Here is a 15,005-nt window from a genome sequence, read left to right as displayed (position 1 = left end):
TAACACCTTGGTAGTAGCAATGCAGAGGATGGAAGAGTTGCGGACTAGAGAAAAGGATAGACTTGGAGGAAGACCACTTCCTCTGAGTGGTTTGGATCACTGGAAGTTCAGTCCTGAGTGAAAGAAGATAAATTCAGTTTAGGATTGGCTGATTTTGTGATGACTATGGGACATACAGATGGAAATACCCGAGGGACAATTGGATAAACATTTGCAGAGACCAGCAGGCTTGCATGCATGCCTGCTAAGATGCTTCAGGCATGTCCGACTCTATGCGACCCTATGGACTACAGCCTGCCAGGCTCCTCTGTCCATGGGATTCTCCAGGCAAGAATACTGGAGTGGGTTGTGATTTCCTACTCCAGAGGACCTTCCTGTCCCAGGGATCAAACCCAAGTCTCTTATGTCTCCTGCAGGCAGGCAGGTTCTTTACTACTAGGGCCATCTGGGAAGTCCAGCAGGCCTAGGGGTCTGGATTTGGAAGCCATTGGCATTTAGGTGGTCACTGAACCCAGAAAGGACAGTAGAAGAGTGGTTTTCCACTCATGGTGATTTTGTCTACTAGGGGACAGTGGCAATATCTAGAGACATTTTTTATTATTACAATGGGATAGGGGGGCAAGCTGCCTCTGGCATCTAGTGGGAGGAGACCAAAGACACTACTAAATTACCCACAATGTGCAGGACAACCCTCCCCACCCCAGCTCCCATGGCTCACTCAAAAAAGAATTATCCAGCGCTTTTGTCACTAGTGCTGAGATTGAAACAACCTGGAGCAGTGGGGAGTGTAGAGAGTGAGAAGAGGGCTGAGGATGGAGCCCTAGAGAACTCCCGACATTGAAAGGGTGGGCAGAGAAGCAGGCCCTGGAGGAGACTGAAGAGGAGTCACCAGAGAGAAGCCACTGACCAGGGGAATTTCCCCAGTTACATGAGATTTTGGCAAATCAATGTCAAGTATGGGGTAATGGACTGAGTGCTAAAAGCCAGGCAGGAAGAGGGAGGCTGGTTGTCACATTCTCCAGATGAATTCCTCAATGCTGCCACCCTCTCCTAGGAACCCTAAAGCCAAACTACCAACAGACCTAATCGGGTAAGCAAGGAGCTTTATGGAGAAGGGTTCTCAGCTTTTCCCCTCCCTTTCTTAAAGGACATTCCATCTGTGAACATCAAGGAAATACCTGAAATGTCGTGATATGGTACTTGCAGAGCTAAACTAATGCAGCAGGTTCAAACTGGCTGTAGAAGTTTGGGTCCTCCCCAAGTTTGCCCTCAGCTGATTCCTTGGAAAAGGGCAGGGAGCTCAGTTCATTCTCAAAACTGTATCTTCTTCCCTGCTAGGAACTTGGGCTGAAACTCATTTTCACTAAACCACGGTTTAGACCTACTAGAATATAATACTGAAAACAGCTTGAGATCTCATCTGGGCTATCCTGTTTGCTTGATATTTCACTAGCCTACACTGGCATCTGAAGCTTGGTTTTCCACAGAAAAAAGATATCTCTCTAGACGGGCCCTGCTGTATTTGGTTACCCTGGGCTTCCCATAAATAAAACTGGACTCCTTAGGTGAATCCTGAAATGTGTTTGTCTCATTTACCTTTTCAACTAACCATGTTTGATTCATGTACCCAGAAAAAATAAATAAGGTAATGCATTTACACATCAAGCGCATTGCACATGCTCAGTAAACATCAGCTGTGCGTTTCCTTTATTGGGCTATTTTAATCCTCAGTACTAATCAGAGTCAAAACTAAACTAATTCTGTGATCTAAGCTTTGGAGAGAAAAACAATGTCTGCCTTAAGTTCAGATTTCCAACTAAACCATGATGATTACCATTCAGATAACATGCTTTCATATTCTAATGCCCTAAGAAAATATCATATACCCAAAATCTTACTGCTTGCAAATCAGTGTATACTTGGAACAATAAAGCCTCCCTTTTCTGGGGATAGCTGAGCCAGCAGTGGATTCTACTACCTGTTCCGAATAAAAATAATATAAAAGACAGAACAAAACATACATCATTGATCTCCATGGTACACAGCTTCTTACTTCATTTAAATAACAGTTTCCAAGTAAATCAAGATGTTAGACAGCTGGATTGGAAATCACTTGGCATAAAGGAAGAAAAAAATCTTTCAGATTGTGATATCAAAGTCGTCTTGGCTTTCTGCTTTCGTTCAAGTTGAAGAGAGGCACAGGAATAGGAGAAAGAGGGAGAAATGTTAGATGGAAGACATTTCTCAAACTGGAAGATGCTGTGACATCTTCGGTCAGTTCTTTTCCTGGAGCAGGTACAGATCAAAGGCCATTCTGGAAAAAAACTGAGCCCAAAGTAATGTCTACTAGCCACGACAGTAATAACAAAAACAAATTCCATACAACTCAGGGCCGGGAGGGGGCGGTTTGCTTATATAATGTGTCCATCCTGTTCCAACTGCACTCTCCTGGTCCCACATTTCTCACCTCTCGGCGCTTCTCATGCCCCCTACTGGAGAAAGCAAGTACGTTTAAGAGGTAAAGAGCAGCAGAAGTTCCCATTTTCCTCCAACTTCACAGTTGGGGAACCCAAAAGGCAGAGGGCGCAAAGTTCAGCTTTGATTCGAAAGACGGTCCTTCCCTCTCTTGAAATCGTATCTTGCACCTTCTTGGATCCGGTGTCCAAAACGACTGCCAGAGCCTCTTTTTCTTGGTCTGAAGAAAAAGGACTGGCCAGACTAAAAAGGAGGGACTTTGGGGGAATGCAGGATTCAAGCCCTGGGTTGCGGCCCGGAGGAGATGATGTCACCGCTTCTGCAAGAGAGGCCTGGGGGGTGGGGCGGCCGAGGGGGAGCCCGCGCCGGGCCTGCAGCTGCCAAGGGAGCGTTCCGATCCCACGTCAGGGGAGGTGTCGGGATAAATAGGTCCGGCAATGGCCGGGGTTGGCTGCGCTCGGAGCTGCCGGACCGGGGACTGGAATTGTCTGGGCGGGTTCGCGCCGGGGAGGCTGAGGGCTGGCGCTGCTCGTGCCTCGCGCGCCGGACTGCGGATACCCCGGGCCGGCCCCCGAGGCCGCGCACTGCTGCCCACGGGAGTTTGGGGAGAGCACATCCCCTGTGCCCTAAAGGACCTCTTCCTTCGGGAAGGGAGAGAGAAAGACTCAAGGGGGGGGGGGGATCCATTCTGTCTGCTGGGGTGGCGGCGCGGGAGGGCAGTACCATGTTCCTCTCCATCCTGACCGCCCTGTGCCTGTGGCTGCGCCTGGCGCTGGGCGTGCGCGGCGCGCCCTGCGAGGCGGTGCGCATCCCCATGTGCCGGCACATGCCCTGGAACATCACGCGGATGCCCAATCACCTGCACCACAGCACGCAGGAGAACGCCATCCTGGCCATCGAGCAGTACGAGGAGCTGGTGGACGTGAACTGCAGCGCGGTGCTGCGCTTCTTCCTCTGTGCCATGTACGCGCCCATCTGCACCCTGGAGTTCCTGCACGACCCCATTAAGCCATGCAAGTCGGTGTGCCAGCGCGCGCGTGACGACTGCGAGCCCCTCATGAAGATGTACAACCACAGCTGGCCCGAGAGCCTGGCCTGCGATGAGCTGCCTGTCTACGACCGGGGCGTGTGCATCTCGCCGGAGGCCATCGTCACTGACCTCCCTGACGGTGAGACTCGGGGAAGAACCGAGGTGGGCGGGGGTGGGGTGGGGGTGAGGAGGAGGCACTCTGGACTGTCACTGCCACGTGAGAACCCGACAGACACACCGACAGCTGCCGGTGGGTGGTCGGGCAGCCCCCCATTCTACTTGGGCGAATTGGAGGAGGTGGGAAGTGCTGGTGACTTGACTTCTGGAAAAGTCTGCTTTCTCCACAGGAATTTCGGGAGCTAAAGAACACCATGTCCCCATAAAGAGGGATGGGAGATTTTGCTTAGATAGGTGACACTAGACTTTTTTCTTTGTAGTAATAAAATAGTAATAGCAGTGACAATTGGGTCTGAACCAACTTTTAGCACTTTTTATATATCGTTTAGTAAATAAAACACTCCCACCAGGATTCTCCATTTAACGTTAGCTCTTGAAAGAAAGCTCTTTCTGAAAAAACAGTACTAGTTGTCACTTCCCACCAGGAGTACAGTTTATAAATTTAGTTGCCCTGGAAAACTGTGATGTCTGTTTCATGGTCTTTGACCCAATGCCAGCGTCTGTGGCATCTTAGTTAACTCGAACTCAACCACCGCTTCCTTCTTTTCTCTTTAGTCTTTTTGCTGCTTTTCTAGGAAGAAGAGGCAGGTTTAAACCCACTTCTTGAAATAAAACCTGAGAATATTTTTGCCTCCTTTTATCCCTAAACTCAAACTTGAGTTTAAATGCTACACATTTAAAGAAATTATGGTGTTGCTTTAGTGTAGTTTCTGAAGTTATACCTCAGAGCCTTGCCCAAAACGTGGAGGAGGAGAAGTGAAGTGAAGGGGGGAAATTGAAGCTCCTCTCTAATTCAGTTTTAGAAAAAAAAAAAAAAAAACATTTATTGCTTTAATTATAGAAATGATACAGGGTTATGCTTCTTTGGGGGGTAGCTCTGGACTGTTTCTGCAAAATGTGAGGTGGGAATTGAGGACTATTTTGGTTATTTTGATTAGTGTAAACTGTCAACTTGGAAAATCAACATTTAAAATAGATTTAGGAGGGAATGATGTAATTTATCCAGGTTGGATAAATGTTGGATAAATCCAGGTAGGCTGTATGTATCAACCAATTTAAATGGATGTGCCTTCACTTCAGTTTGTTCTGGATAAGCAGTCTCAGCCATAAGTCTTCTTTCCTAAGCCCAAAGAGTCTATATGGAAGAAGTAGTTGACGATCACATATAATTTTTGCTATTTAGGATTTGTGTGTGTGTGTGTGTGTGTGTGTGTGTGTGTGCTGCTGTGTTAGTGTCTCCAGATGATTCCTTTCTCCAGCTGGGTGAACAGGCCAAATCACTGACCACACCCATGTGTCCCTGTGTGTTTTTCAGACGTTAAGTGGATAGACATCACTCCAGACATGATGGTACAGGAAAGGCCTCTTGACATTGACTGTAAACGCCTAAGCCCGGGTAAGTTCGTTTAGCCTCACGGCTCCATCTCTTTCTTCTCCAGAGTGACTTCTGAGCCATTTTTCAACATTCTGTCTTTGTTTTGTCTTCTTTAGACCGGTGCAAGTGCAAAAAGGTGAAGCCAACCCTGGCGACGTATCTGAGCAAAAACTACAGTTACGGTAAATCATCTGCTGAATCCATTGGCTTGGGGACTTGGCACATGACACTGCCAGGTCTGCTAGTCATGAAGTGAAAAAGCGGTTGGTGATTTCTCTCAGTCATGTGGGTCCTAGATGGCATAATATAACTGTGAATATATCTTGCTTTTCTGGGTAAATCAAGTAAAAACCAAGTAAATTACCTGAGTGGGGGCAGTGCTGTGAATCAGATTACAAATGTTACATCCTGATCCTAATTGTCCTATTTGTCCAGAAGTTCTGTCAGCCAGGACATCACCTCACTTCTCTCATGGTTTTACCACAGGGCCTTAGGGCAGTGGTGGGAGGGGACGGGAAAAAAAGTTTCACTGCTATGGAAAGGATGGGTAAGTGATCTGTGGATTTGACCTGAGGCCCAGAGACCAAAGAATTAAGATGTGCACACATATCTTTTTACTTATAAAAACACTTTTTAAAAAATTGTGGGATTATGTTAATCCCAAGACCTATGGCTGTAAGTATTAGCATAGTTTAAATGTTCTCTTATTTGAAACACCCAGTCGGCACTTTCTTCAGAGAATAAGTCACTCATGCTATCTTGAATGTTTCAGTGAATTTAATTCTAGTATCATTTGAAAGTAAATTTAATTAAAAATGTGTTCCTTTAAAATATCTTTTTGGGCTATTTTATGGTTTTTTTGTGTGTGTTTCTTAAATTATTTCTGTTGAAATAGTGGAAACTATTTGGGTAAAAATGTTTGTTTTATTTGGTAACTTAGTTTTCCATATTTCAAACTGAAATTTTATATCATAAGAACCTTTGTATTATACAACCCACATAAAAGCAGGAAGATCATGGCACTATAAAAGTCTGAAAAAATAACCTCTTATTTAGGTTGTCATATTTGAGAACCACACATAGCCAAAATGGGTAATTTAACCAAAAAAAAAAAAAAAGGAAAACACTATCTTTTCTAGTAGCTTCTCCTTACTGTTTTTTAAACCTGTTATATGTAGATATCATCTTAATCTGATCCACTTAGTCCCTTGTGTGGCACCGTCCAGCCTTAGTTTCTTAGTTGTCCAGTCTGAGTTTCACTGTCGTACTATTCTTGAGGCATCGTTGCTTTGTAACCACATTGATGATGAAACTATTTTCTTTTTTTTTTTAATTTATTTTTTATTTTTATTTTTTTAATTAGTTGGAGGCTGATTACTTCACAACATTTCAGTGGGTTTTGTCATACATTGACATGAATCAGCCGATGAAACTATTTTCTATTTAAATTATTTAGCTTCTTCGTAAACCAGCTTCCTAGCATGGAATCCAAGACAGATCCATCCTAGGCTGATTACAACTCCATGGCAGGTGGTAATAGCAAGGGACCAAGGAGGTCAGAACTGCAAGCATGATCAGACGTAGCAACATTACCAGTCATCTGTAATAACAGTTCCACCTCTGCCCACCACGGACCCTGCTTTGGCAGTTTGGGAAATTAAAGAATTGAGAACAGTCATCTTCAGAGACTCCTTCCTGCATGAGAATGTTAGGGCTGTAACAGCTTTCTCTGGAACAGTTCAAGCAGCAGATGGGTGATTGAACCACACAAATTTTCAAGCGCCTTCTGAATCTGAGAATATATGATTCTCACTTCAAATCATTACAGGACAGACTAGAAAGACAAGACAGTATTATTTCTACAAAATTTAGTCAACCTTCTATGTAATTAAATTTCCTGATGTCCCCCCAACAAAAAAAAGCCTCATCATAGAATTTTTGGGCTGAAAGGATCCATGGGATTCTGTATTGAAACTCTTATCTGTAGCCCAGTGTGGACCAGTCACTGACCCAGAGACGGATTCCAGAGTAAGCCGCTTGTGAATTTCCTTTTCCATCTTGCAGCATGGTTCAGAACTTTTAAGACACTGTTGACGATATGGGAGGCCTTACATTTAGCATATGATTGTGTGGGATTTTTTGCCTGCATTCGGGCAGCTTGGACATGACCATAATTATAGGAGTGATTCTTTAAGAGAGGGTCAGAGTTGGCAGGAATACACCATCCATATTTCTCTCCAAAGCTTCGGCAACACTTAAATCGATTTTTCAATTGCAGTCATTCATGCGAAAATAAAAGCCGTGCAGAGGAGTGGCTGTAATGAAGTAACGACAGTGGTGGACGTGAAAGAGATCTTCAAGTCCTCATCACCCATCCCTCGGACTCAAGTCCCTCTTATTACGAATTCTTCCTGCCAGTGTCCACACATCCTGCCTCATCAAGACGTTCTCATCATGTGTTACGAGTGGCGCTCACGGTAGGCACAGCAGGGCAGAAAAAAACTGCACACAGCTTAGGAAAACCATGAATCCCACTTAGAAGTCCTAGTTTGTTTGTTTAAAAAAGAACAGCACTAGCCTTTTTTTAAAAAATCAGTTTTAATAGATGGTTTGATTGGGATATCATATATCCTAAACATCAGTTAATTCTTCATAGAATTAAGGAAAAATGAAAAATATGAGTATTTCAGTGAACTCATTAAAAATCAATTTCAGAATTTATTACCTGACTTCAGAAACTTATAAGCAAATAAACTGAGTAAAACTAGTTGTTTTCAAATCAATCTTATTGTAGCAAATACTGAATTTTTAAGACCTTTTTAATAAATTACTAATCAAGAAAAGATGGCCATTTGAAACACAGTTCCACACTTAGTTTACATTTGTTTACTAGAGTACTATATAAACACATATACACACTCACACACATGTATTGTACATCTATCCAGCTGGGAGTGTATCTCCTCAGTTATCTTACCATAACATCTTTTTATATATATCCTTACAACATAAGAAGTCCTTAAAATATAAAGATCAAACACTTCAGCACAGGTTCCAGAAAGAGCCCCATAACTTCCTTCACTTCATTTCTCCAGCAGAACTGCTCATTTTTATTTAAAAAGTCTTCCTTTTGATTCTCTCCCATTAATAATGTTCCTGTTCCTTCTGGATACAGCTCAAGATTCTATGTCTCCAAAGAAACACTTTCTGATACTGACTTCACTTGAATACTTTCTTATTCTTCAGTCTATCAGTACTTAGTACCCTCTTCACACTTCCTTGTGCTCTTGGCTTTAAAGCTGCTTTACTGCTTATACCTTGTCTTTCTAAAGACATTGATTGAATGAACTTTGAATGACTGTTTCTGGGCTCGTCTCTGCTGTGATGCTTATATATATGCTCCAGTACTAGAAGCAGATCTGAGGATGTGCCGGATTGCCGAACAGGTGAATAGATAATACGTGAGTTAAATAACAGCCTTTGTGTCATTTTCCCCACAGATTATAGATAGTTTAATTCTGATAAAAAAAATCCTAGTCAACATCTTTTGGATGATTGAGATTTATGTCTTCACAAGTAATACTAATGATCATTTGAAAGAATAAAGTGGTAAGGACATGTAAAGGAGATTTTGAAAATCGAAGGATGAGAGAAAATGTGCCTTTATGTCATGAGCAAAGCTAGTATAAAGCTACACTTGTTCAAGTCATGTGGTGCAACAGTAGACATGTAGATAAATAAAGCAGAGAAGAAAATCTTGTAACAGATTATAATGCATGCAAGAACTTCTATTATGAAAGAGATGTGGCAAATCAATAGAAATTAAACTGTTGTTTAGTAAATGTTGCGAATAGCTTTACTTGGGAAAATAGTATGTATTTTCACTTTGTACTTGATCAATTTCAAATGGGGTAAAAAAGTAAATATTTTAAAAACTTAATCAAAAAGGATAAAGTTTAGTAAATAAATGTGTATTATCTGAAAAATAAAGTAGTCTGTAAACATAAAAGTAGTATAAGAAATTATGAGGAAAAATGTCAGTGCACATATCTGATGACAATATTGTGCATATTAAAATAAAAAATAAAAAGAGAAAGACATGGACTTCCCTAAAGGTCCAGTGGTTAAGACTCCAGACTTCCACTACAAGAGGCATGGGTTCAATCCCTGGTCTGGAAACTAGGATCCTGTGTGCCAGGCAGCCAAAAAAAATAATTTGTTTTAGAATGAGAAAGACAAAAAAAAATTATTGCAATGGATATAACAAAAGATAGTGATCTTACTCTGTAAAAAGTAAGTCTATAAATTTACATATAAGTCAATTATTTAAAACATTGACTACAATATAGAAATGCATGTACAAAGTCTATACAAAGTTCTAAAAGAAGTACAAATAGTAAATAAACATTAAAATATTTACCTCCTTAATTTTCCAACCCAAATAAAAGCAAGATTAAGACTTATATAGTCTTAATGTTGGTGAATTAAATGACAGTTCAACCATTTTGAAAATAATTTAGCACTATGCATTGAAAACCTTAAGAAAAAAATACATAGTCTTCAACCCCAGATTTCCACTTTCAGAAATCTGTCTTAAGGAAATAATTAGCCAGTGCACACTAGTGATATTCAGTTCAATGCTGATGATAATAGCTAAGCAAAAGGGAGGTTCAACCATAGAGAAATAGTTAAATATATTATGGATATCCATTGTTAAATTTATATAGTTAGGAAAGTTATATTTTTTAATTTTTCAGGTCTATAAGAAAATGCATACAATGCTGAAAGGAAATATACAGTATGATCTAAATGTACAGTGTGATCTAATAAAATATGAAATATTAGTAAAATAAATACACTGAAAGAAAATATTAGTAAAATATAAATGGGGACTTGTGGGGCTAATGGTTATTGAAGAATTTTGGTTTTTACAATTTTTTGTATTTTTTATTTTTGAAATTTTTACTTTCATAATTAGCATTGCTTATTAAGATAAATTACTTTTTTCAGGATGATGCTTCTTGAAAATTGTTTAGTTGAAAAATGGAGAGACCAACTCAGTAAAAGATCCATAGTAAGTATAATTAGGAATTCATAAATGTGGATTTAAATGCATATATTTGGGAATTCTTCACATTCTTTCATCTCTAGGTTATCATGTGCTATGCTTAGTTGCTCAGTTGTGTCCGACTCGGCAACCCCATGGACCGTAGGCCGTCAGGCTTCTCTGTTCATGGGGATTCTCCAGGCAAGACTACTGGAGTGGGTTGCCATACCCAGCTCCAGCTAGGCTATCATAGGAGCCAGCAACAGTAGCAGTATTTGTCTTTTGAATAAGTAATTAAGAGAATAACTTTTCTCATTTGGAGTTTTTATCATAAATTTCTCTTCAATTTCAAAGGTGATCTGGTTGCATTCAATACTGATCTACTGGTTTTTAACATTTCCAGATTAAATTTATTTATTGCTTGCTTTATTGTATTATATTTAGTTTGTTTAGCAGACAGTCAAGTGCTTGAACAGAATTAATATCCAGTAGTATCAATACAGACATATATGGGTGTGAATGTCTGCTTTTTGAAATTCACACTGTCACTGTACAGAGAAGATTCTTTCCCTGTATTTAAGATAATTTCAAGACTTTTGTCAAAATAAATCATATACAAAAAGTAATACTTTTGTGGTCAAATCCATAATTTAATGGTAACATCATAGAAAAATTGGTCATTTAGTTAGAGGAGTTAGAATAATTTTCTGCTCAGAGATGTGAAATCATTCCAGAACTAAAGAAATCAGGTTATTGGTTTGGATTTTAAAAGCATCCCTTTTCCTTAAAATATGTTTAGATGTATGCAAGAGAGTTTGTATTACCTGGTTCAGAAAAGATACTGCGACTGCCTGTGTTCTCTTAGTTTGTAGGAATGAAAATTCTTGAGCAAGGGGAGAATGTGTATTAATACTCATTTATGGAGACGGTTGGCTTCCCAGGTAGCTCAGTGGTAGAGAATCTGCCTGCCAATGCAGGAGCTGCAGGAGACATGGGATCAATCCCTGGGTTGGGAAGATCCCCTAAAGGAGTAAATGGCAACCACCTCCAGTATTCTCGTCTGAAGAATCCCATGGACAGAGGAACCTGGCAGGCTACAGTCCATGGGGTCACAAAAGAGTTGGACATGACTGAGCAACTGAGCATGCTTGCATGCATGGAGAAGGTAGTTTCAACACAACCTCTCCTACTGAGTCCTTTTCTAAATAACAGGCCCAAACACTGCTGCTGCATCTAAGCTAAACACTCATGAGCTTCTCAGGAGCACACTTTGTCTTGCTGAACAGAAAAATCTAGCAGAGTTTGTTATCTGGTTTCCAAGACTGCAGTAGATTAGAAGAATCAGTCTAGAAGGTAAGTCCACCTTGAAAACTGAGATTGTTGAGAGGAAAGAAAGCTTTCAAAAATCATAACTGGGTCATTCACTTTGGCAGCAAATACTCAAATACAATATTAAGAGTATGAAAATATCACCATGGTATAACAATGTACAGTAATAAGTTTATTATTTTAGGACTAGAGTTGTGCCCTAGGAGGGTGGAGACTGTGTTTTTCATTTCATTGTATTTTTACTGCCTGACCTATGGTTGTGGTCTAATTTTTATATTCTAACATAAAGTAGGGACATATGTGTTATAATGAAAAGCAACGTCTATTCAAATAGACTCTTTTTCATTTTTTTTCTTAGACATTTTCATATTTAAAGAGTAAATTCTTTTTCTATCATGGAATCTTGACTGTCTAGAATGGCATTTCTCATCAGCTCTGGGTAGCTAACACTTGAGGGGATTACTAAATGTGGGTGGGGCTTCCATCTTCCTTCAGATGTAAGAGAGTTAGGTGAACCTATAAGTGTGGTAAAAAATCCCAGCTTCCAAATGAGGCTGGATCCATTTCTGCTTTTAGCCTTGGCAAAGCCTTTTAAGAATGACTGGCTGTATAGGAAAGTTGCATTAGAGGGCCTATAGGAAAAATTGCATACATTAGGGCCTTCGCAGGAGGAGAAGGGGATGACAGAGGATGAGATGGTTGGATGGCATCACCAACTCAGTGGACATGAGTTTGAGCAAACTCCAGAAAACAGTGAAGGACAGAGAAACCTGGCATGCTGTAGCCCATGTAGCATGGAGTCACAGAGTTGGACATGACCGAGCAACCGAACAACAAGAAAGGGCCTTCGGCTGTGGAGTCAGACTGGTAAATTTGAATCCCCAGTTCTGACTTTGTTGGCTCTGCAAATAATATCAGTATGCTTGTTTCCTGGTCATGACACTGGTGTCTACCCAGAAGGGCTGTTGTTTCAATGAAATCAATGCATGTCAAGACATCACCATATATATCCAGTGCTTTCCAAAGCACCTGTTCCAGGATACATGCTCAGCATCACAGGGTAGAGTAGCTATGGAAATCATGAATGCCTTGATGAGTATATTACAGTGAAAATATGCATTATTTTGGATATTAGTTTAATAGCATGAAGAGGTGAGACATATTTGATGGTCACATGTACACATTGCCTCCCAGCAGTGGGAAGAGAGGCTGCAGGAACAGCAGAGGACAGCCCAGGACAAGAAGCGAACAGCAGGGCGCACCAGTCGCAGTAACGCCCCGAAGCCCAAGGGGAAGCCACCTGCTCCCAAACCAGCCAGCCCCAAGAAGAACATCAAAGCTAGGAGTGCTCCGAAGAGCACAAACCCAAAACGAGCGTGAGCTAACTGCTTTCCGAAATGGGGACTTCCTCTCAGAGTGAGGCCGGGCATCACCCAGCCAGCCTGTAGAAGGCCACACACCCCTCGCCTTACCAACCACAGTCCTCTTCATAGACACATCTTGCAGCATTTTTCTTAATGATATGCTTCAATTTTTCTTTTTAAGTCACTACAAACCATAGTGGTAGTATGTCCTTTGGTATGGAAGGTATAAGAAAGCTGGTCAAATAAGCTTATCGTATTGAGAGTAAACTGTATGCAGACTCTGTGAGAGCTCCACTAGGGCAAAGATGCTTTTGTTCTTACAATTTGACCTAATATGTGCATTGAAAAATAAATGCCATATTACAAACAAAACACCCAATTTTTTTTTTTTTTTAACAATGCGTTTTATTTCAGTTGGTGGTTAGGATGTGAGCAGTCTTTCAAAATGTGACTGAAAATATAATGCTTCTAAAGAGGAAAGCAAGAGGAATGAATGTTTCAAAGATCTTTACTGTTTGCAGAATTTTTGTGATCAAAGGGGATTTTTGAACAATCTAGAAAAGTAGGATATGGAAAATCAGAATGAGTCTGGTTTTATGGTTTTTGTTTTTACAAAGAAGGCTTTCTTCTCTGTTTTCAGCTAGAAACCCTAAAAACTAAAACAATAGTATTGCTAAATGAATAAAAGGGAAAGGCAGACAGACAAGTCTGGAGCCTTGTTTTCTGGTTACCATGCCATAGTGGAGATGCCCTTGTTTTATATGCACAATGTTTCTTACCAGCCCCTTTAAGCAGCACTGGAAACACTTTGTTTCTTCTCTATGATTCAGGTACCAGTTAGTCATCCCCAAGCATCTTGCACCTGTGGGTGTGATGCTCATCTCACTTCCCAGGACATCCCAGGTATCTCGATGCCCAGCCTCTCTGCTGATTGCTGGTGCCCCCAAGGATGCCTTGGGCCTGAGGTAGGAGGGTGGATCCAAAGCCCCTGGTCTTCAGCCTGCTGTGGCCCCCTTGCCACACACCAGCTCTGCACTTGGAAAAGACAGTTGCAGTCACTTGTCCATCCACCACTCAAGGATATAGAAGAACAAACTGCAAGCTTAAGAGTAAAATCTCCTTTAGATGTACCATTGTTGCTGCTTCTCAGAGAAGGGGTAAGTTACATGTTGCATTCACACATGATGATTAAACAGATAATTTAATTTTATCTCTGTAGGCTTTGGGACACAGAGGTGAGGTATGTGGGTAAACCAGGGCAGAGTGAAGAAATAGGGTTAATGAGAGTGCTGGCACGGACACCCATCTCTTCCTGAAAATGTAATTTCACCTGCATCCTGCTACCCCGCAGCAACAGAGCTAAAGGAATCCAACACAAACACCCACACAGAGGTATCCATAAAGCACTCCATGTGTGTTTCTGTCTAAAAACCAAACCACTCTGGCCCTTAAGGAAAACCAGACAGGTATTTAGGATCGCATCTAAAGAAATCTAGGAAAGTCCATGAAAAGGCATTGACACTGTAGATTACCTCCTTAGCATAGTAGGAATTTGGAGGGTGGGGAGGGGAGTTAGAACTCAGTGGAAATGAAAAAACTTCCTGCAAAACTTTTTTTAAGTGCAAAACAATGTAATGCGAGTTTGGAAATGACTTGACAAATTTAAACACTGTTTCCTTTGAATATTTAACTGAAATCATATACTGCATATCACAACTTAATTAGGTACATTAATTACTTTGATTAATTGATAATCACTGTTTATTTGTTATAAAAAAGTTGAAAATGAACATCAGCCCACATTGAGAGTAATATAACAAGTGTGGAAGTGGCTTTTGTGTGAGAGCCACAAATTTTTCTCCCTTAAAATATTTTTTCCACCTAAATGCTTATGAGAGATAAATCACTCGCCAGCAGGGATGGAGTTTCATTATATAACGGTGCACCCTTCCTGCCATCTTGTTGGGTTTTTCTCTTTGGATGTAGAATATCATTTTTGGTAGGCTCCAGTCTTTGTTATTGATGATTGTTTGGTAGTTAGTTGCAGTTTGGGTGTGCTCATGAGAAGAGGCAAGCCCAGGGTCCCTCGACTCCACCACCTTGTCCCCTTGATGAAGCTACTTCCTTCAGAAAACTCCCAATTCCTTCCGAATCCATCAGTTTGGTTACCAAATCCTTTTCCGTAGCTTCTGCAGATTGCCAGCAGTC

The 15,005-nt window shown here is 41.1% G+C and overlaps 1 protein-coding gene across 1 annotated transcript; it reads left to right on the top strand.

Moving 5' to 3' along the window:
* Positions 1 to 3,184: 3,184 nt before the first annotated feature.
* SFRP4 (secreted frizzled related protein 4) lies at positions 3,185 to 13,169 on the top strand. The gene is made up of 6 exons (XM_061165275.1): positions 3,185 to 3,644; positions 4,998 to 5,078; positions 5,174 to 5,239; positions 7,336 to 7,534; positions 10,068 to 10,131; positions 12,628 to 13,169. Exons 1-6 carry the CDS (start codon positions 3,200 to 3,202, stop codon positions 12,811 to 12,813), a joined length of 1,041 nt encoding a protein of 346 aa, XP_061021258.1. The 5' UTR covers positions 3,185 to 3,199; the 3' UTR covers positions 12,814 to 13,169.
* Positions 13,170 to 15,005: the final 1,836 nt, after the last annotated feature.

The sequence above is a fragment of the Dama dama genome, chromosome 18 (assembly GCF_033118175.1).
Source record: "Dama dama isolate Ldn47 chromosome 18, ASM3311817v1, whole genome shotgun sequence".
Classification (NCBI taxonomy): domain Eukaryota; kingdom Metazoa; phylum Chordata; class Mammalia; order Artiodactyla; family Cervidae; genus Dama; species Dama dama.
This window is presented reverse-complemented; position numbering and strand designations above follow the sequence as displayed.

Bases quoted from the DNA above. Each gene is read 5' to 3' on its own strand.
- SFRP4 (XM_061165275.1), top strand. From the start codon at position 3,200: ATGTTCCTCTCCATCCTGACCGCCCTGTGCCTGTGGCTGCGCCTGGCG. The intron at 3,645-4,997 runs GTGAGACTCGGG...TGTGTTTTTCAG, and splicing joins CGTCACTGACCTCCCTGACG to ACGTTAAGTGGATAGACATC. The intron at 10,132-12,627 runs GTAAGTATAATT...ATTGCCTCCCAG, and splicing joins AACTCAGTAAAAGATCCATA to CAGTGGGAAGAGAGGCTGCA.